This window comes from Kluyveromyces marxianus, chromosome 2 (genome assembly GCF_001417885.1).
Source record: "Kluyveromyces marxianus DMKU3-1042 DNA, complete genome, chromosome 2".
In the NCBI taxonomy this organism is placed as follows: Eukaryota; Fungi; Ascomycota; class Saccharomycetes; order Saccharomycetales; family Saccharomycetaceae; genus Kluyveromyces; species Kluyveromyces marxianus.
This window is the reverse complement of record NC_036026.1, coordinates 52977-72155: the sequence shown is the minus strand read 5'-3', so window position 1 is coordinate 72155 and position 19179 is coordinate 52977. Positions and strand designations below refer to the sequence as shown.

Genomic DNA, 19179 nt, shown 5'->3' with positions numbered 1-19179 from the left:
ATCTCTTATATATAAAATACAATTTAATGTCCTGTAAATAATTATCATAATGCTCGTCAGTAACCCGCTGGGTGATTTTTTTATTTGGTTGCACTACTATCTTGAAACGAAGTCCTTTTCGTTCTTGATCACAACGTCCATATTTGTATCTGACATCCTCCAAAGAATAAACATGAACAGCGTTCTATATGGCATAAATAGATCCCCACAAAGATCAATAATATCCTCATCATGAATTTTCCATTTAAAACTCTTGTGTTTTATTTTGGACTTCCTGATTCGAGTTCGTTTACTCTGTAGTTTAACCAAAATGTCAGGCCTCTCTTCCAAATATTTGGAGCATCCTCTCGCAATACCTAAATCTTCTGGAGCAAAAATGTCCATACGCCTTAGTGCTGTTATTAAAAACATTTTAGCAGACCAAGGACCTATACCTTTAATATGCGTCACCAGCTCCTCTATTATATGCTCATCGTCACCATTCTTGAATAACTCCTCAATCGAGCTTTCTTCCTTGTAGAAATACTCAACTAATGACTCAATATAGGAAAGCTTTCTTTGAGATAATCCACAATCCTTTAGTGCTTGTTTCTCAACAGGGTCCTTAAAGGTTTTATGCAACCTCTGATAACTTGGGAATTTTCCGTCATTGCCAAACATATCCACTATTCTACCTCGAATATTCTTAGCGGCAATACCACTAATTTGTTGGGCAATAATGCTACTGCATAGCTTATCAAAGTAGAGTTTCATAGAACCTTCCACTACATTTGTTTTAGCAAACATGGTAAACAAACTATGCTCAATTATACCTTTTAAACTTGGATCTACCTTTAGTATATGTTCAATTCCGACTTTAAATTCATCAGTATGTTGCTCGAGATAAGAATCTGCCAAAACAATACCTTCATCATCATTATCACGAGATCGCTTCATGTATTAAGCCTTATTAACCAAGCCTCCAACTCTCCTCTTCACTTTTTACTTGGTAATTCCCCTGTTTTCTTGATAACATATACTAAAGACACAAATCTCTGGTTTATTTTATGCCCTTAGCTAATTACATTAGTAAAGTGGCAAACTGCAAGAAGAAATAACCATTGAAAGAACAGTTTGGTATCGACAATAAGTAGCAATGAATATCACCATTACGTATGATAACTCCGACGATGTTTTGGGTCCATTCGAATTGAGCAAGGACATGTCATTGATGGATCTCTTCGCATTAATTGATTTCAACAAAGACAAACAAACAATATTCCATAATATGAAGGAGCTAGACCTCAGCGATACAAATCTTACACTGGAGCAAGTTGGTTTCCAGGATAATGACATGCTTTTAATCAAAAACAAGAGCTTTTCTACTCCTACTCAGGAATCTGGTATGTCTGACGAACAGTACATAGAACAGTTTAGGTTATTCCTATTAGAAAACCCACACATGGGCCAAGAGATGGGGTTACCTAATATGCAACCATTGATCAACAACAAAGAGCAATTCCACCAGCTCTTGGGACCTGCTTTATTAGCAAGAAGAAGCGAAACGGAACGTAACAACCCATTTGGAATCTCGAACTCGGAATACACAAGGTTGATGAGCAACCCTGACGATCCTGCAAATCAAGCGAAGATAGCTGAATTAATCAACCAACGAGAGATTGATGAGCAGCTTAAATATGCTATGGAGTATACCCCGGAGGCGTTTACCCAGGTGTCAATGTTGTATATTAAATTAGAGATTAACGGACATCCAGTCAAGGCATTTGTTGATTCCGGCGCTCAACAGACTATTATGTCTACGAAATTAGCTGAGAGAACAGGACTTACATCATTGATTGACAAGAGATTCAGTGGAATTGCACAAGGTGTTGGAACCGGTAAAATTCTCGGAAGGGTCCATACCACCCAGATTAAGATTCATGACGTTTTTTTACCTTGTAGTTTCACTGTTCTAGACACTCCAATGGAAATGTTATTGGGATTAGATATGTTGAGAAGGCACCAGGCATGTATTGACTTGAAGAATAATGTGTTAAAGATATCAGATGTGGAAACCCCCTTTTTACCAGAGTCCGAAATTCCAAAGGACTCCCCACTTCAAGCCATGACAACTCCTGCTGCAGATGAGGTTAGAAATGCTGCACTGAAAAGACAGGCTCAGAACTCTGCTTCTAAAACCTCCAATGCAGAAGGTGATCAATCGACCTCGAAACTGCCAAAGGTAAGCCCTACTGTAACGAATGCTAGTGGAACACCAATTAATCCTTCTAAAGAATTTCCAGAAGAGCATATTAAACAACTAGTTGATCTTGGCTTCTCGAGAAGAGAAGCGATTGACGCATTGGAAAAGACTGGTGGAAATGTTGATTATGCTGCCTCTTTACTATTCCAGTAGTTAAAATAGCAGTAACATATATGTATATATACATAAATATTGTTATGGATATTTGAAAACTATCCAATCCGATAATCCTACTTAATCATTGTGAAAGGTTAATGTTGGCAGAGGCATTTTGGGTGGATTTAGTTGTGGAGGCCCTTCAGAATTCGTGGATGATTGCTTACTTTGTGCTCGTTTCTCACTGTGTTGTTTAGATCTCACAATTATCCATGAGACTTTATCAGACGGCTTAATGCCTTCTATATTTATGTCAAGATTAAAGTTTTCAATAAAGTTTCGCTCATGAATGTTAATGCTGGATGTGTAGGTCATGTATTCATTGAAAATGGACACTGTGCTCCAATATGAGAGTTTTCGTAGACAAGCAACTACCAACGATGTAACCTCAGTGTTGGAGGTAGAACAATGAATGTAACAAGGATAGTGATTTTTATCAATTAAGAATTTGATGCATTCTACCACAACGTCGTACTCTATAGGCACAGGCTTCTTCTTTCTCTTGACTTTTGATTTATCTTTATCCTTACTTTTGTCTTTGTCTTTGCTCTTCGACTTGTCATCTAAACACTGCATCAAAACAGGTTCTATCTTCTCCTTCTCACAAAATTCAGCTATCACAGGATCATTAGTGATCGGTTCAGCTAGTAGTGAGATTATGTATTTAAGTCGTAGAGTCTTGAGGAACGGAAGGTTGATTTCTTTCGGATATGCTCCTCTGTAAAATTTCGGCTGGACGCAACTAAACTGCAAAGGAGTAACTAGAGACATAGGATATTTCAGTACTATGAAACTGACCTAGGAAAGCTTAATTTGTTCTTTACCACAAGTACTATTGGCGTCAGATTGCTGTTTTGATTCGGCATTTAGTTAATAATATCAGATCATTTTCCTTCTTTCTTTCAAGTGGTGAAACTAATTCACCATTAATTTAAAGGAAAAATCATTTAGTCTCCTCTTTAGGCATACATCAACAACAGACTTGGAAAGAGTGACGCGCTTTCAGAACTGCGATCAAACAAGACCAGGGGGTCGTGAAATTGACTTGTATTTGGGTTTAATAATTGCAAGAGATGGATATTCTGTGCGAAGAAACAGGTGTAGAAGCTGCAGATGGGATCAAGGTGACAAAGCACGATGATAAGACAGATGAAACGTTCCAAAAATTCGAAGAACAGGTTGACCAACATCTCCAAAAGACTTCGAAGGCTATAATGGGGTTCATTCAGGATAAAAATGGTTTGAACATACAAATTCCGGAGAATTTAGGCGATACCGTGTCTTCAAGAGCGCAGGAAATGCTGGGGAAATTGGATAACAATTTAGAGAAAGTGGAGGAATTGACACAAGGGTATTGGAATAAAATGTCGAACAAATCATTTTGGTCTTCAATGGCGAACTCTATTTCCACTCAGTTCCAGGAGGCTCTTGACTTGGATGGTAATGCACAAAAGAAAGAAAGCGAAAGTTCCAGTGAATCTATTGCTGAGACTAAATTGAGACAACTCTCTATTGACAAATCCATTTATTTGGATTTCAACACCGACCTTTTGAAGGGTGTTGATGGTAATGATGCAACTCCAAAATTGGAAGAAAAATCTGCAGAGATATCAGATCTTCTTTCGAAGGATAAAGATCTCAAGTCATTGCATGATGATCTAGTTCCATCAAAGATAACTGATGATATATTTTGGACTATTTACTTCGTAAAGAAGTCCGAAATTCTGAATCTAGCATCAAAGAAGCGTGAAATACTTGATGTCAAGAAAGAACACGATAAAGAACAACAGATTGGCTGGGATGATGAGGAAGAAGATTCCACCGAGGAAATTATTCCTTCATCTCATTCCAAAGTAAAATCTTCTTCTGTCGAAAAAGATTCCGACAAGAATACCACGTCCTCTAATCTTTCTAAAACAGACAATGCTGAGGAAGAGGACGATGATGATGATGACTGGGAATAATAGTACTTGTTGTTATGTAATTTCGAAACTTTTTATCTTCATTTAAAGATGCTATATACTTCTTCTAAACATTGATTCTACGGTAGAACAATACATATGCATTTGGAGTAATGTATTCGCCTTTTCTTCTGATTTTCCTCCAATTCTCATCGTCAAAGCAACACCATCCAAGTGTTCCCTTATCAACATAAGATGTATAATGTCCACCGTAAAGGGTTCCTGAGTGACAGGCCACTGCAAATAATTTGTAATTAAAGGGAGGCTTTTGACCACGTAAGGGTAATGATACACCATTATCTTTAGGCATTTCCCCCCGGTAATCATCAACCCAATAAGATGTCAAGTCTAATTCTTCCGGGTAGTTAACAAATACATTGTTTTTGTTCATCATATTGTCGAATCTTTTTAGATGAATGATTAAGTTATTTGGCAACCGTGTTATAATTATCTGTTTTGTAGATGGCTGTCTCTTCTTACATGAAGGACAATTCCATAGTTCATCCTTTTCTAAAGTTTCCAATTTGGTAAACTCCTTAAAACTATCATAAATCGTACACGTCCCACTTCTCGGAACAGGAATGGATAAAACAGAAAAGGCTTGGTAAGTTGTAGAAGTTCTTCCACACGCATTACATTTAAGTTGAGACGCATATTGACCTTGAAATAAGTCTACTATAATGCTGAAGTCTGTTGTTAGATATCTTTCCCACTCTATGGCCGATGCTATTCTTAGAGGCATAGTTTCTCTCATCTTTTCTGCCTCTGGACTTAACTCCTTTAATGGTGGATTATTACCACATTGGTTAAGGTCTTCATGTAAGCTATCCAATAAGAATTGGCAAAACTCTTGGCAGTCCTGCTGTTGTTTGCCCTTGAACAATGAATTCACAGAACCGCACGCCAGTTTAAACTGCGCAGGTTGGACCGCTGTGATTTCCACGTTCGTGTTATTATAAGCCAACAACTTACCTTGTTGGTACATCTTTTGGACAAGCTGAGAAAAGTAGTTCGCTAATAAACCCTTGGACCCTAAACGACTGTTAACGTTAACATGCTTCTTGTAGGAGTTTGTTAAGAAGATATAGGAGAGTTCATGACATCCAAGTAGACATTGGATGATGCAGTTCAAATAGCAAGAATTGCCCAAATTTATTAAGCCAATTGTAAAATCCAAGTTCAGTTTAGCTTGACTCTGAACGGTGTCTGAATTATTTGTTGCCATGTGTTCCTTTTTACCATTCATATTTCCATTAACATACTGTGATTTATTATCATATCCATAGTTATTGTTACCCATGCCATTTTGTTGCAAAGCCTTTGTTAGGTTACTAGTGGATGGTAATGGATGATTCGGAGTTAGTCCATATGTTTTCATTGGTGCTTTACTATTATTCAAGAACGGAGCATCTGGATAATGTGTGAGACTGTGTGATGGAGAAGCAGCTCTAGAGGTAGAATTTGACACTGATTGTTTTTTTGGATATGGTGGCATACTCACGAAGGGAGGGAAAAGGTTTTCCGTATTTTCCACTGGCGGCATAGAGATTGTTTCCTTTATTATGCTAATATCGTTTGGAAATTTGGCCTTCCAGGCATTAAACCCATTTTGTAACACAACCACCTTAGTGCCCTCCAACGGTTGGTCAAATGATCTACTAAGGAGAATATTTTGAAGAACTTGTAACTGGTGCCAATAGTATTTTGTGCGCTCATCTGTGTCAGTATAGAGAATAATTAGCTTGAATTTATCTCTGCACTTGAAAAGATCCAATTCCCTATCTGTTGCTGTAATCAATGATTTGCGTTGAATATCAGAGTCTGTATATGTTTCCTTGAATGAAATAGGTTCTATGCAAACAATGTTGTCACAACTTATATGCCCATTATTGAAGTCCCTTCTTGGTCTGATATCAATGAGAAGAAAATCATATAATGAGGAATGTTGTTGCTGATTATTATGGGGTTGTCGTATTAGTGAGTGTAATTGTGAGATACTTATTAAATCACCATTTTGGTATGTTGGAAGAGTCACAGACTGACTCACTTCTTCCCCATGTGTTTTGATAAACCGTTTCACTTCCCCAATTTTCTTATCATTAGCCAAGGCAGAAACCAGCTGGCTGTATATTTCCAATAATTCTCTCTCATTAGAATCCTTTTTCACACTCTGTTTAATCTTCTGGAACTCGGGCAAGCTTGGTATAACTTGTGATGCAATCTGTGACACAATCTTATAATAAACATACAGAGTTTCATAAAGCTCGTATATTTGCTCCACAGGCGTCTTACTCGTTACGCACCCTAGTTTCTTCATGTCCCGCTTATATATCGTAAGAGTGTCGATGCATTTTGCCAACAGCTGCTTGAGATCCTCACCTTCAACATCTTCAGCCACTATCTTCGATGCAACAGCAGAAAGTTGAGAAAGGGACTTGCAATACAAGTCCGAGTTGTTTTGCATCATTATTCTATTCCTATCTTGGCACAATACTTCACAGTTTATATTGCACTAAGTGTAATGTAATGATACCTGTCTTTGATTCCAATTGGTAATTAGTCAACAACACAGAATCACCTTTTACTAGGCTACAGGACAGCCTTTGTGAACTAATAACCGTATATATTGGACTATCCGTCGAAACTGCAGCAGATATCACTTCTGTAGGGTTCACGATGATGTGCTTGTTGAGCTCTCTCGGTCTTCCCCAAAACCCTTTTTGTTTAAAGCCTGTATTAACTCAATATTTGGGTTTATGTGGATGAATCTCCATAATTAGATTTGTATAGTAAATTCGAGCACGTGACGTAATATTAAAGCCAGGTTAGTAAGCACGCTTAACAATGGAGATTATTACAGAGATATATCGAGAACTCAATGACAGTTTGAACAGTTGGTAATGGAATACTTGATTTAGAATATGTTTATTGAGCTTACTTATTATTTAGAGGTGTTTAAGCGTATAGCGTTATCACTAATATTGGGTGCGTATAGAATAAATAAGAGTTGATAAAACTGCACATTGACATGTGTCAGACTTGTATAGCAAGGGTAATAGTTTTTTAATAGACCCCATCGTCAGGTCTTCCTTGTTCAATTTGGGCCCTTTCTCCCTTTTTCTTCAAGCTGCTAACTCCTGGTCTTTTTAGGTCTTTTTCAAGTTCATGTCCCTCTCTCTCCAACTTCTCCAACTTCTTCTTGTTCCTGTCAAACATGCGCTGTTCTGGGTCCTTGGATGCATGTTTAGTTCTTACTAGGACAGATGATGAAAATCCCCTAGCGAAGGTCTTGGAGAGTACAGGCGATTGAATAGTTTTAGAAAAGGATAGCATATTTGGTAAACTGCGTGTGTGGTAAGTTTGGGGGAGCTTAGTGTTTGTTGTCTGATGGTAATAGTCAAGAAAACCTTACATGAGGAACTCTCAAAAGGCACACCTACTATTTCTACCTACACACACACATATATATATATATATATATATACATTTGTATTAGTTAAACCCCGGATATTCACATGGGTACCCCTTTCAAGAGGGAAATCTAGTTTAGAGAGCCTCCATTGGTTATTAGTGGCTTTTTATTGCTATATATTTGTGGAACCCTTTGTAGCCTTTTGCATATTACGTACGCATAATTGCTATTGAACATAGAAAATGACAAAAGAACTATCAGCTAGTACGGGCAGTCCGTTAGCTCTCCTGGCTCGTATGGAAAGGGATCCTTCAGTTTAGAACAGATTGGGCAACCGACCAAGATCCTTTTTCCAGGCAAGTAAAAGTGCTTCTCTCGATTCTATTTTGTTTTTATAACACGGAATAGTAGTTATACAGGTACAGGGCACGTAGCCAATTCAGCTCTGGCTAGATAGTCTAACCATGACTATTTGGCTTCGCCGATAGTCAAGCTGAGCAGGGTACGTCTATCCCTGGAGGTATGTAACTGACTACATAAAGCTAGATTACGATATTTTTTTTTTCTCTCTCTCTCTCACAAACTGAATCCTGACTCAGGTTTCATATTCTTCCTTTACCAACTCCCTCACCATGTCACACCAGACCTTACCGTCCTTACTTGTCACGGACTTGTTTTCACCCACCAACTTGAAGCCAATTCTTTCGTAGAATGGTACGAGTTCTTTATGGGCAATGATGACAATCTGATCACCAATCTCCTGGTTAGACATTTTCTGGATGTAATCGGTTAGTAGAAGCGTAGCCAAGTTCTTCTTCTGGTGTTGAGGATCAATGACTACCGAGTGAACAGCAATCACAGGCGATGCATCGTCGTGAGTAAATGCCATGCTTTCGTTGGTTATAAAAGTCGTTTCCTTGGTTCCGTTCTTTGGGATTGGCAACTTGGTACCAAGAATATGCCCAATAAGCTTCTCTCCGAGAATCTGGGTACCCTTGACCTCCCTGATGAATAGCCCCGAAGTAAGCTCGGGACACTCCTTCAATCTAAACTCGATCTTCTCCTTTCCAGCTCTTTCCTCTGGTGGGAACCCCTGCGATTCAAGAGCAACTGACGCATCGCAATCTTCTATCGTCAATGGTCTAATATACATATGCAGTGGCAATGATGATGATGACATGACGATTGATTTCTGATCTATACTAGTCTCTGATCTCTTTCCTGTAGGATTTTTTGTTGAATTCTTTTGCGTAGTGTAACAAACTCAATTACTGTTTGATATGACTAGATAAACCTCCTGAAAATGCTGCTTACACTCTTCAAAGTATCACTAAGCACTATCTCCAGAGATTATAAGATGTTCTCAACAGTCAATTAGCTTGTTAAAACCCGATGTAACTCCTTGTTTGCTGTTTCTTCTTATGTGTATGTGTTAAGGAAATTAGGATGTGCTAAATTTTGTTTTATATAAGGACGACTAATAATATGTTGAGGTTAGACACAGAAGTGGCCCCTGTCTGGGGATAGAAAAGCCCGAAAATGTTACGTGAAAGCTTCGTGACCATGCCAGTTAGCTAGGGGGTGTCAATATGCTACCAGTTGACACCGTCTAGCTTCGCCAAATGTCCTTTTCGTCGTACTAATACAAGATAACATTTGGAATAGTCATTTCGTACAAAGCGAGTAGATGCGATACAGACTTGTATACACTTGGATAAAAGTGCCTGAACGACTGATAGTGAACTGGTAAAGTTCACTATAGCCATCTTTCGATTATTCTCTAACCAGATTCAGATCTCCAGCCCGCGATAGGGGTGGTTTCAACGGCTCTTGATGTGCTCAACCCTCTTTTATTTCTTTGTATTCGTACCAAATCCTATGTAACATCGGAAAACTAAAGCTTTGTTTTCAATCGATGCCAGCTTTTACATATATATTCAAAGAGAGAGGCAATCTGACATAATTTGAAGAGATATCCGGAGGCTTTGAGGTTCGAATTGTACTGAATAGCCAAGTCAGAAGTGCCAACTATAGGTTATAGATACTAGCTCGTTTAAAGACAGGAGAAGATGGCTACTGTATCGGAAATTTTACCCTTGGAAGTGATCGACAAGACCATTGGACAAGAGGTTTCGATTCTGTTAAAAGACTACCGTGAGTTCTTGGGAACGTTAGTTGGATTTGATGATTATGTGAATGTTGTGCTTGAGAATGCTGTTGAATATGTAAACGACAAGGAGATCAAGCGGTTCCAAGGGAAGATGTTGTTGACTGGTAACAACATCGCGATGTTGATACCCGGTGGGAAGCCCGGATTGAGCAAGCAAGAGTCTACTTAATTAGGTGCAGCGGCAATATACGCATATACATACAAGTGAGTATAATGTATATATAGATATATATAGATATATTTGTTATATGTCTAAGTGTGAGAATGAAAATAGTTATAATAATAATGATAATAATATAATAGTAATAATAATAGAAATAATAGTAATGATATAAGGTGTGTGTGTGTATGTGCGCGCGCTTGGGCTAGCGCACTATCTATTTTAGTGGATCGAAGAACCATTCGGCGCTGGTACCAGCAAACACCCTCATACCCATCGTTCTTGACTCGTTCTTGGTGTCCTTGGAAGGATCAGCTCTAACGAGGAGCCAAGGCTTGATGACTTTAGGTTGCAAGACGTACTTGTTGATGACGATGTATGATATGGAGGCGTAGATGGCGCCTACGAACAAGTCGAATCTAAAGTGGTGGTCTAGATACTGGGTGGACCACCATTGCATGCACACGAAGACGGTTCCCAAGAATTTGGGGACCCAGCCCTTGTGGAAGACGTAGAGCCACTTGGACTGTAGGATGTGCAGTGGGAGTTTTTGCTGGGCAGCTAGAGCCTGGACGAGGTTTTCTGGTGACACTTCCGAGTCGCTGTCCGATGATATTAGTCTTTCCATGTCGTCTGAGTCGTATGCGCGGAAGGACCCAAGGGTGCCGAACTTGTCCTGGTCGACGTCCTCGTCTTCTTCGAACTCGAAGGGTATTATTGCGGGTGTGCCGGATGGAGTTAGCTCCTGGCTCTCTGGGGTACCTTCTGGGGTGCCCTGGGTCGACTTGGTGAGCGGTCCTTGGGGCTGGTAGTAGTACTCATCGTCGTCGTCGTTATTATTAGTAGTAGTAGTAGTATTCTCGTCATCGTTATCAATGCCATTGCCATGGGAGATGGATTCCGGCACGGACTTTGTGAATGTGGACCTGAACATGAGGAAGAAGAAGCACTGGACGGCAATGGCCGAGTGCAACGAGGGCACGGCCCCGAAGACGATTGGCGAGAGGTGGAACCCGTTCGAGTTGAGATGGGTCCCGAGATGCATGTCGACACGGGTCAACCCAGCAGCGTAGCCCTGCTGCTGGTAGTTCAAGTGTTCCTTGTCGTGGGCACCGTACATGTGAACGAACCAAGGTGGGGCCATTGGCAGGAGCATATGCGTGCACAACCCAGCGATATTCTGCAAGCCTAGCGCGAACGAAAAGCACTTCAACGTTCCTGGCGCATGGAACACGTACAAGTACACACCAGTGAGAATTGGCGCCGTCAAGTGCAGGATAACATACAGAACCCACGCCAAGATATCCTTAAACCTGGTGAAGTTCTTCTCATCCTGGCTGGCCAAAAGGTTGTCGATGTTCAACACAAGAAACATGAACGCTGGGAACGCAAACGCCAACAAAATACGCAGTCTCGAGGGACTGAACTGCACCCTCGCGACCCCGTTCAACGGATTTTGCGTCAAGCAGTCGGTGTCGTCGAAAACATTAAACTTGGCACGCTTTCTAAAGTAAATATAGTACCATGCGAGCAACGGGAGCCCGATACACACAACACAAACGACACTGCTCGTGAACAACGAAAACCAAAACTGCGTTTCCGAGTCTAGCGAGTGCCAAAAGTCACCGAACATGTAGTTGTCCAAGTAGTATGCGAGAGAGCCCCAAATGTGAGGTCTCCAGCTGTTTGGAATGACACCAGCGTTCTTGAACATGAACAACCATAGGAATACGGGACTGAAATTCACACAGAAGTTCAAAGCTAGCGTGAAAACGTTACGCTGGTTCGTACCACCGAGATACACGCGTTTGAGAAACCACCAAACGCATTCAAAAGCAGCAATAGCACCCATAGTGGCAGTGAAAAAAAAGTGTATTGTAGGGTGGATGCCTGGGGAATGGAATGCCTGGGGGATACCTGGGGGATGCCTGGGGATATGCCTAGGGATATCTGAACGTAGTCTGCTAGATGAGTCTTGTCTTGAAGTGATATGGGTGAAAAGAAGACCAATAAAACATAATGACAATAATAAATCATATAATAAAGCCTATAATAAAGCCTATGCTATATTATTTCTACACATTCAGGAAACCTGAGCCCATCTCTGATCTAATGGCAATTCCTGATGCAATTCCAGACGGGCGATGGGGCTGAAAAAGAAAGGGAAGGTCACGTGGATGTAATATATATACAAAGCGCGCGCGCGCACGCGCGCGTACGCGTTTTCTCTCTGTTATTATTTTTTTTTTTCGCTCTTCACTTTTCACTTTTTTGTTCTCTGGGCGTGGTGTGGTGCGGCGGTGTCTGCGTGCGGGGTGCTGCGCCTACGCCTACTGGCCGAGAGACTGCTGGAGAAGAAACGGGAGAAGAGAAAAAAAAAAAAAAAAAAACAACAACAACAACAACAGAGGAAAAAGGAATGGAAAGGGAAGAGAAAAGAAATGGACCGAGCGGACGAAACGGAGGGAAGCAGGGAAGCAGGGGTATAGAGGCGGCTGAAGGAGGTCACGTGGGTGAAACTTTTGTCTTTTTTTGTTGTTTTTTGGCGGTGAGTTTCGGGAGGAAGGGGTTACGGCCGAGTGCAGGGGGACCGGGTTTTTTTTTTTTTGGTTTTTTTTTTTTTTATTAAAAGATATTAATTAATTATTTTTGGTTGGGGCTGCTCAGCCTCGTTGGGGACACTATGGACACTATGGACACTATCCCCGGTAAGTTGGGAGGGGGGGCCACAGGAAATAGTCATGTCCGGGTGATACCTGGTGATACAGAAGAGTTTTGTCCGGGTGATACAGAGGAGTTTTGTCCGGGTGATGCACGCTGATACATTTTTTGGTCGGAAAACATTGTTCCGAAGGTGTGGTCACGTGATACTATCACATCTCTTGCCTCCCCATATCTGTCACCGCCGCCTGGCCCAGTCTCTCTCTCTCTCTCTAATGAAGACCCCCAAGTGAGGCTCCACTTCACTCCACCTCCCCTCCCCTTACGTTTCTCTGTGATTCCATCACCTCTTCTGGAATGTCGTAATGGAACGGTACATGGAACTACAAAAACATTCAAACAAGATCGAAGAGCGAAGAATGAAGATTGAAGAATGAAAAGAAGGGTCTGGAAAACATAGAGAGTCAACCTACTACCCCCCCCCCCCCACCAAGTTTCACACGTGCCAAAATGAACGATACAAGGCAAGCTTATGGCCAAGGTCTGGGGCAAGCCCCAGACCAAAACCAAAACCAAAATCAATATCAGTATCAAAACCAAAACCAGTCTCAGAACCAAGGGCCAGGACAAGCCCCCGGACAAACCCCTGGACAAACCCCCGCGCCTGCCTCCCCTGAACAGAAACTACAATGGAAAATACAGGTCCTCCTCAACATCAACTCAATGCTCATAAAAAAGGCCCAGGAAACAAGAGCCCTCTACGAATCAAAATCAATCCCAGCCCTATCCTCCCTCTCAAGAGACCAGATCGAACAAATACTCATCCTATACTCCAAGAGAATACACTGCAATCTACATACCATCTCCCAGATGAACCAGGGAAACACTTCAGCAAAACCTGCCATCCTAGATCCTCCTCCAAACCCGCTTCTTCCGCCAGAAGAAAGACAACAGGATATGCTCGTTAAACTATACCTCCTAATGAACCGGATGTTCCAACTATGGTAATGTGACGCGGGCCACTTTATATTCTCATATATAAAACCACTATTTACGTCAATGCATGCCAATCTGTACATATCTGTCGCTCTTGCTCGGAACACTAGTCTCCATGTAGAAGAACCTAGTCAAATCTTCAAGAGAAAAAAAAAAAAATCTGACGTGTGTGTTTCTGGTAATATCCCATCTCGAGCGCAAGTCCCCCTTGCGCAGCTGGTCCAAACTCAACTTGAGCGCAACCTCTGCTCTCTCTTGCTAACTCTCTCGTGTCACTCATTCTACTCTCTCTCTTTTTTTTTTTCTTTAGCAAATCCTATATAAGAATAAAGCACCTGATGGCCCTTTTGCCCTATTTTACTCTTAATTCTTGCTATAAACCCAATACGTCCGCAACAAGACACATACAAACCACATACCAATACCAGCTCCAATTGGATCGAAAGAGATAATAAATTAACATCAAGATCAAGGTATATAATAGGAACCATGGAAAACAGTAGTGCAAGTAAGCCCGCTGAGAAAAAGAAGAATAAGATCATCAGTTGTATCACTCAATTGCCATTCAAGATTGAGAAAGTGGTAGATGATGATACCGAAGGGATCGACGCCTCGTGCTGGTCCATTGAGGCTATTAGTGGTAATTCAGCATTGCAATCGAGTCTACAGTACTTGAATGAATGTGGGAAATGGGACCACCACATTGTTGGATGGACTGGTGAGATTATGAACTCTAATGAAGACCTGGACAGTCCAATGTATTTGACTCAGGAGGAGAAGAAAGTGCTAGCAACTTTGTTGCAGGGTAAAGAGGCCCAGGACTCGGTTAGAACTGTGCATCCAGTGTGGCTTCTCAGGAAGGACCAGTATCGCTGGAGACAGTTTGCTGAAAATGTGATTTGGCCCGCATTGCACTACATTTTGAACCCCCCAGATGACGGTAAGATGGAAAACATCTGGTGGTACGATTATGTGAAGTTTAACGAAGCTTATGCCATGAAGGTAGCTCAAATTTACGAACCCGGTGATATCATCTGGGTGCATGACTACTATTTGATGCTCTTGCCTCAACTGTTGAGAATGCGCTTTAACAACGCAACAATTGCTTATTTCCACGATACCCCATGGCCTTCTAACGAGTACTTCAGATGCCTTTCCAAGCGGAAGCAGTTCTTGGATGGGTTGCTAGGTGCAAATCGGATCTGCTTCCAGAACGATGGGTTCTCCAGACATTTTGTCTCCAGTTGTCAGAGACTCTTGGGGTGTACCGTGAAAAAGGGGAGCAACTCTAATAGCAACAATTCTGATGAGTACCGGATCACATCATATGGTGGAGATGTTCTTGTAGACTCGTTGCCGATTGGTGTGGACACACAGAAGATTCTCAAAGAGGCATTCTCTCCGGAACTTGACGAGAAGGTCAATTCCATCAGAAAGGCATACGAGGGTAAGAAGGTCATTATAGGAAGAGACAGATTAGACACAGTGAGGGGTGTGCTGCAAAAATTACAAGCATTCCAAGTGTTCTTGGCTATGTATCCAGAATGGAGAGAGAAGGTCGTTTTGATTCAAGTGAGTGGACCAACTGCTCCTACAGATGTCAACATTAAACTGGAATCCCAGGTTAATGAGTTGGTTACGCAAATCAACTCAGAATATGGTAACCTAAACTACAATCCGGTACAGCATTACCATCTGCGGATTCCTCAAGATGTATACTACTCGTTGTTGCGTGTGGCAGATATCTGCTTGATTACAAGTGTCAGAGATGGTATGAACACTACCGCATTGGAATTTGTCACGGTTAAATCGCAACTGTCCAAGTATAACTGTTATGCATCTCCGCTCATATTGAGTGAGTTCTCAGGTGCTAGTACCATTTTGAAGGACGCAATCATCATTAACCCTTGGGATGCAGTTGCAGTGTCTAAAGCCATTAACGAAGCCCTAAAATTGAGTCCAGAAATGAAAAAGAGCTTGGAATTAAAGCTATGGAAGGAGGTGCCAACCATTCAAGATTGGACTGAAAGTTTCTTAAAAACCGTAATTGACTTTACAAGCGGCCAGAGCGGTAACGAAAGAATTACACCAGCTTTGAACCGTCCTTTACTATTGCAAAGATACAAGAAGGCCAACAGACGCTTATTTTTGTTTGATTATGACGGTACCTTGACCCCAATCGTGACAGACCCTGCTGCAGCTATTCCAAGCGCTAGACTATATTCCATAATTACAAAACTTGCACAAGATCCAAAGAATAAGATTTGGATTATATCTGGCCGTGACCAGAAATTTTTAAACAGGTACTTTGGTACTAAACTTCCACAAATAGGTCTAAGTGCAGAACATGGATGTTTCATGAAGGATGCCGGATCTGAAGAGTGGGTGAATCTCACCTCGAAGTTTGACATGTCGTGGCAAGAGAAGGTTGGCCAGTTGATGGAGGAGTACACAAACAAGACTCCAGGTTCTTCTATTGAGAGGAAGAAAGTTGCATTGACATGGCATTATCGTAGAGCAGACCCCGAGTTAGGTGAGTTCCATGCTAATGCATTAAAGAAGGCTTTAGAAGAATTTACTGAAGGGATGGGGCTTGAAGTTATGGAAGGTAAGGCTAATATTGAAGTTCGTCCAAGCTTCGTGAATAAGGGTGAAATCGTGAAAAGACTTGCTTGGACTCCTCATGGCGCTAAACAAGTCATCGAAGATAAATTCACGCTCAATGATGATGTGTTGAGTGAAGAACTTCCAGAATTTATTTTATGTCTTGGTGATGACGTCACAGATGAAGATATGTTCAGACACTTAATCCAAATTGAAAAACAATGGGAAAAGAAGTACCCTGAAACAAGTTCATCTCTTGGATTTGGTATTTACCCTGTTACTGTTGGTTCGGCATCTAAGAAAACCATTGCAAAAGCTCATCTCACTGATCCTCAACAAGTCCTTGACACCCTTGGTTTACTAGTGGGTGATGTTTCATTATTCCAAAGTGCAGGTACTGTCGATTTAGATGACAGAGGTCACTTGAAAGATAGTGAGAGTAGTTTAAGATCTGAGCAAGCAAGTGCAGCCTATGCTATGAAACGTTCGACATCTTCTGGCTCTAATATAAAGAAAGTGTCTTCTAGGACTAATTGATAACTCTGTCCCTGTGTAGGGAAAAACAAACCGTTCACTTTCTATGTTTTGTGTTTCATTCTGTCTTGTCTTAACCTCGACATTTTATGTTATTATATGTCAATCTCATCATCTGTTATACCCTTACACACATAATAATAAAAATAATAAAAAAAAAAAATTAGAGAGCGAGAATACCCCACCACAATTAACAACAATAAACAATTTTTAAATTCTTGTGTTATGAGCAATATTTATAGATGTTAATAAATATATGATGAACGTATTACATTAAATTTGTTCTTCTGTTTCCTGTTGCTGTTCAACAGTTGCAGTTTCACATATTGACCTAACAATCTGATTCAATCTAGCTCGAGTCAAAGCGACTTCTTTACTGTTCATTGCAATGGTATTGTTCATCAAATTCCATATACCTACAAGGTAACGTAAATATGGAAGGTATTGTTGCTTAGCTAGTTTGAAACATGTGCTGGACAGTATGCATTTTTTATCTAATTCATTGACTAACATTGATCCTGAAATGTAGTTTAGCCAAATATGCAAAAGTAAAGACTTTTTAATCTTGACTGGTGTGTTAGAAACATGGATTTCCTTACCAGTCATAGTATCCGTAACAGCTTCGGTATTGGTTCCGGTACCATTTCCTTCTGTGCTGTCGTTAGGTCCTAATAAGCTATTTCCTTCAAAATATTGTTGAAGTTCATTTAGCAACACTGAAGTATTAGTAGAAGCTTGAGGGTTTTGAGTGAAAGGTTCAAATTTCCCCATAATAGTAAGCAATAGTTTTGTGCACTTCCAAACAGTGCTACGGTTAAATATTGAAGACTCCAGTACTGAGTTTAATTGATTTAATAAAATGTCTGCCTTTTCAGTCAAACTTGCTAGATCCGGGCTGCCTTTTTCGCATTCAGAAATTTGAGCTAAAGTGAGCGCATATAGGTGTATTATTGAAATAAGTATCATTTCAGGGTTTTGAGATGGCTCTTCTAGTATTTTTAGGTATATATTAGAGGCACTTTCAGTGTCTCCCCTTAAATGGCATTCCCATGCAGAAAGAAGATGACAGTATGGGGCACCTATTGATATATCCGAAACAGTACCCTTCAAAATAATAGATTCACAAGCTTGATAGAATTTTACCAGCTCAAGCAGCGTGTGATAAAATTTGTGAATAGTATTCAGTTTTGTTAAAGAGCATTTTTCTTGCAGTGACTGAATCAATTTCTCCGTGTTAGCTGCCGTTTTCGGAAGAAATTTGATTGAAAAGTTAGATCTCTTATCGTAACAATTAGGAAGGTAGCTGACACTTTGAAAAAATAACAAAAGATTTTTGACATCAGAATAACCAAACACTGGTAAATCAAGCTTTAAAGAAATAGATTCGAACAACACAATTGGTTCCAATGGATTGTCTAATTTTTCCTTATTCGCGTCAAAAAATAACTTCATTTCCGATAATTTATCTGTTATATTGATATCCTGAACTATTAACACAAGGAGTTCCAGCAAAAACTTCCATATTTGCAGTTTTGGGATGTCTGATTCAAGTTTTTCGAAATCGGACCATAAGTCATCTGGAATATGTGAGCAGGAATCTAAGCAATAGTTGATGAAGGAACACATCACAACAAAATGGAATTGCTTATGGGGCTTAACCACATAAATGATGTTGCGGTAATCAGAAACTTTGCGTTCTTTTATGGGGATAAGCTGTAACCTAAAATATTCAAATAGTACCTTCCATAAAGAGGAATCAAGACTGGATATCAATTTCCCCAAGTTTTTCACAATCACTTTACTCTGTGCCCCATCATTCTTCATGAGCGGAATCTTACAAAGAAGTAAGTAATCCGTATACATTTTTTCATTGATCCAGGTAGTGTTTTGCAATTTCTCACGTAAAGAAGATAGATACTGCTCCGCCAAATCCAAGCGATGAGTTTCTTCGATTAACAGCCACGCCAAATCGCACGTTATTTGAAAATCCTGTTCCAAAGACAGCTGGAACCCACCATCCTTCAGATATCTCAAACATCGTATAGCTTGATTAATAAGAGTGAAGTACTGTCTAAGTTCTGATTCTGTTTGAACCTCACTCGCAACATCGTGTGCCGTTAACGCGTACTGTTTTGATAAATGGTAGATTAGTCCAAGCTCTTGTGAGCGTTTACCGAGAGATTTCTGATCGAAAGCAACAGGAACGTTCAACAATTCATCCTTGAAGTCGTCCATTTCCTCCTTTCAACATTAACGGTACTCCGGCTGCAAAACTTGGGCTAT

At 40.5% G+C, this 19179-nt stretch overlaps 11 protein-coding genes across 11 annotated transcripts; 4 read left to right on the top strand and 7 right to left on the bottom strand.

Annotated features, from left to right (window-relative positions):
- Positions 1-96: 96 nt before the first annotated feature.
- On the bottom strand, positions 97-936 carry MAG1 (DNA-3-methyladenine glycosylase II; the record flags this gene model as incomplete). Its single annotated transcript, XM_022822565.1, has 1 exon — positions 97-936. One exon carries the CDS (start codon positions 934-936, stop codon positions 97-99), a length of 840 nt encoding a protein of 279 aa, XP_022674373.1.
- A 199-nt stretch (positions 937-1135) lies between these two features.
- DDI1 (Ddi1p) lies at positions 1136-2395 on the top strand (the record flags this gene model as incomplete). The annotated part of the gene is made up of 1 exon (XM_022822564.1): positions 1136-2395. The coding sequence occupies one exon, from the start codon at positions 1136-1138 to the stop codon at positions 2393-2395; it is 1260 nt and encodes a 419-aa protein (XP_022674372.1).
- Positions 2396-2476: 81 nt separating this feature from the next.
- On the bottom strand, positions 2477-3169 carry OCA6 (protein-tyrosine-phosphatase; the record flags this gene model as incomplete). Its single annotated transcript, XM_022822563.1, has 1 exon — positions 2477-3169. One exon carries the CDS (start codon positions 3167-3169, stop codon positions 2477-2479), a length of 693 nt encoding a protein of 230 aa, XP_022674371.1.
- Positions 3170-3471: 302 nt separating this feature from the next.
- On the top strand, positions 3472-4362 carry DOS2 (Dos2p; the record flags this gene model as incomplete). Its single annotated transcript, XM_022822562.1, has 1 exon — positions 3472-4362. One exon carries the CDS (start codon positions 3472-3474, stop codon positions 4360-4362), a length of 891 nt encoding a protein of 296 aa, XP_022674370.1.
- Positions 4363-4426: 64 nt separating this feature from the next.
- On the bottom strand, positions 4427-6826 carry DOA4 (ubiquitin carboxyl-terminal hydrolase 4; the record flags this gene model as incomplete). The annotated part of the gene is made up of 1 exon (XM_022822561.1): positions 4427-6826. One exon carries the CDS (start codon positions 6824-6826, stop codon positions 4427-4429), a length of 2400 nt encoding a protein of 799 aa, XP_022674369.1.
- Positions 6827-7422: 596 nt separating this feature from the next.
- FMP16 (Fmp16p) lies at positions 7423-7692 on the bottom strand (the record flags this gene model as incomplete). The annotated part of the gene is made up of 1 exon (XM_022822560.1): positions 7423-7692. The coding sequence occupies one exon, from the start codon at positions 7690-7692 to the stop codon at positions 7423-7425; it is 270 nt and encodes an 89-aa protein (XP_022674368.1).
- A 674-nt stretch (positions 7693-8366) lies between these two features.
- On the bottom strand, positions 8367-8951 carry PAA1 (polyamine acetyltransferase; the record flags this gene model as incomplete). Its single annotated transcript, XM_022822558.1, has 1 exon — positions 8367-8951. The coding sequence occupies one exon, from the start codon at positions 8949-8951 to the stop codon at positions 8367-8369; it is 585 nt and encodes a 194-aa protein (XP_022674367.1).
- Positions 8952-9840: 889 nt separating this feature from the next.
- Positions 9841-10110, top strand: LSM5 (RNA-binding protein LSM5; the record flags this gene model as incomplete). The annotated part of the gene is made up of 1 exon (XM_022822557.1): positions 9841-10110. The coding sequence occupies one exon, from the start codon at positions 9841-9843 to the stop codon at positions 10108-10110; it is 270 nt and encodes an 89-aa protein (XP_022674366.1).
- A 208-nt stretch (positions 10111-10318) lies between these two features.
- Positions 10319-11953, bottom strand: IPT1 (inositolphosphotransferase; the record flags this gene model as incomplete). The annotated part of the gene is made up of 1 exon (XM_022822556.1): positions 10319-11953. The coding sequence occupies one exon, from the start codon at positions 11951-11953 to the stop codon at positions 10319-10321; it is 1635 nt and encodes a 544-aa protein (XP_022674365.1).
- Positions 11954-14247: 2294 nt separating this feature from the next.
- TPS2 (trehalose-phosphatase TPS2) lies at positions 14248-16899 on the top strand (the record flags this gene model as incomplete). The annotated part of the gene is made up of 1 exon (XM_022822555.1): positions 14248-16899. One exon carries the CDS (start codon positions 14248-14250, stop codon positions 16897-16899), a length of 2652 nt encoding a protein of 883 aa, XP_022674364.1.
- A 270-nt stretch (positions 16900-17169) lies between these two features.
- SCC4 (cohesin-loading factor complex subunit SCC4) lies at positions 17170-19131 on the bottom strand (the record flags this gene model as incomplete). Its single annotated transcript, XM_022822554.1, has 1 exon — positions 17170-19131. One exon carries the CDS (start codon positions 19129-19131, stop codon positions 17170-17172), a length of 1962 nt encoding a protein of 653 aa, XP_022674363.1.
- Positions 19132-19179: the final 48 nt, after the last annotated feature.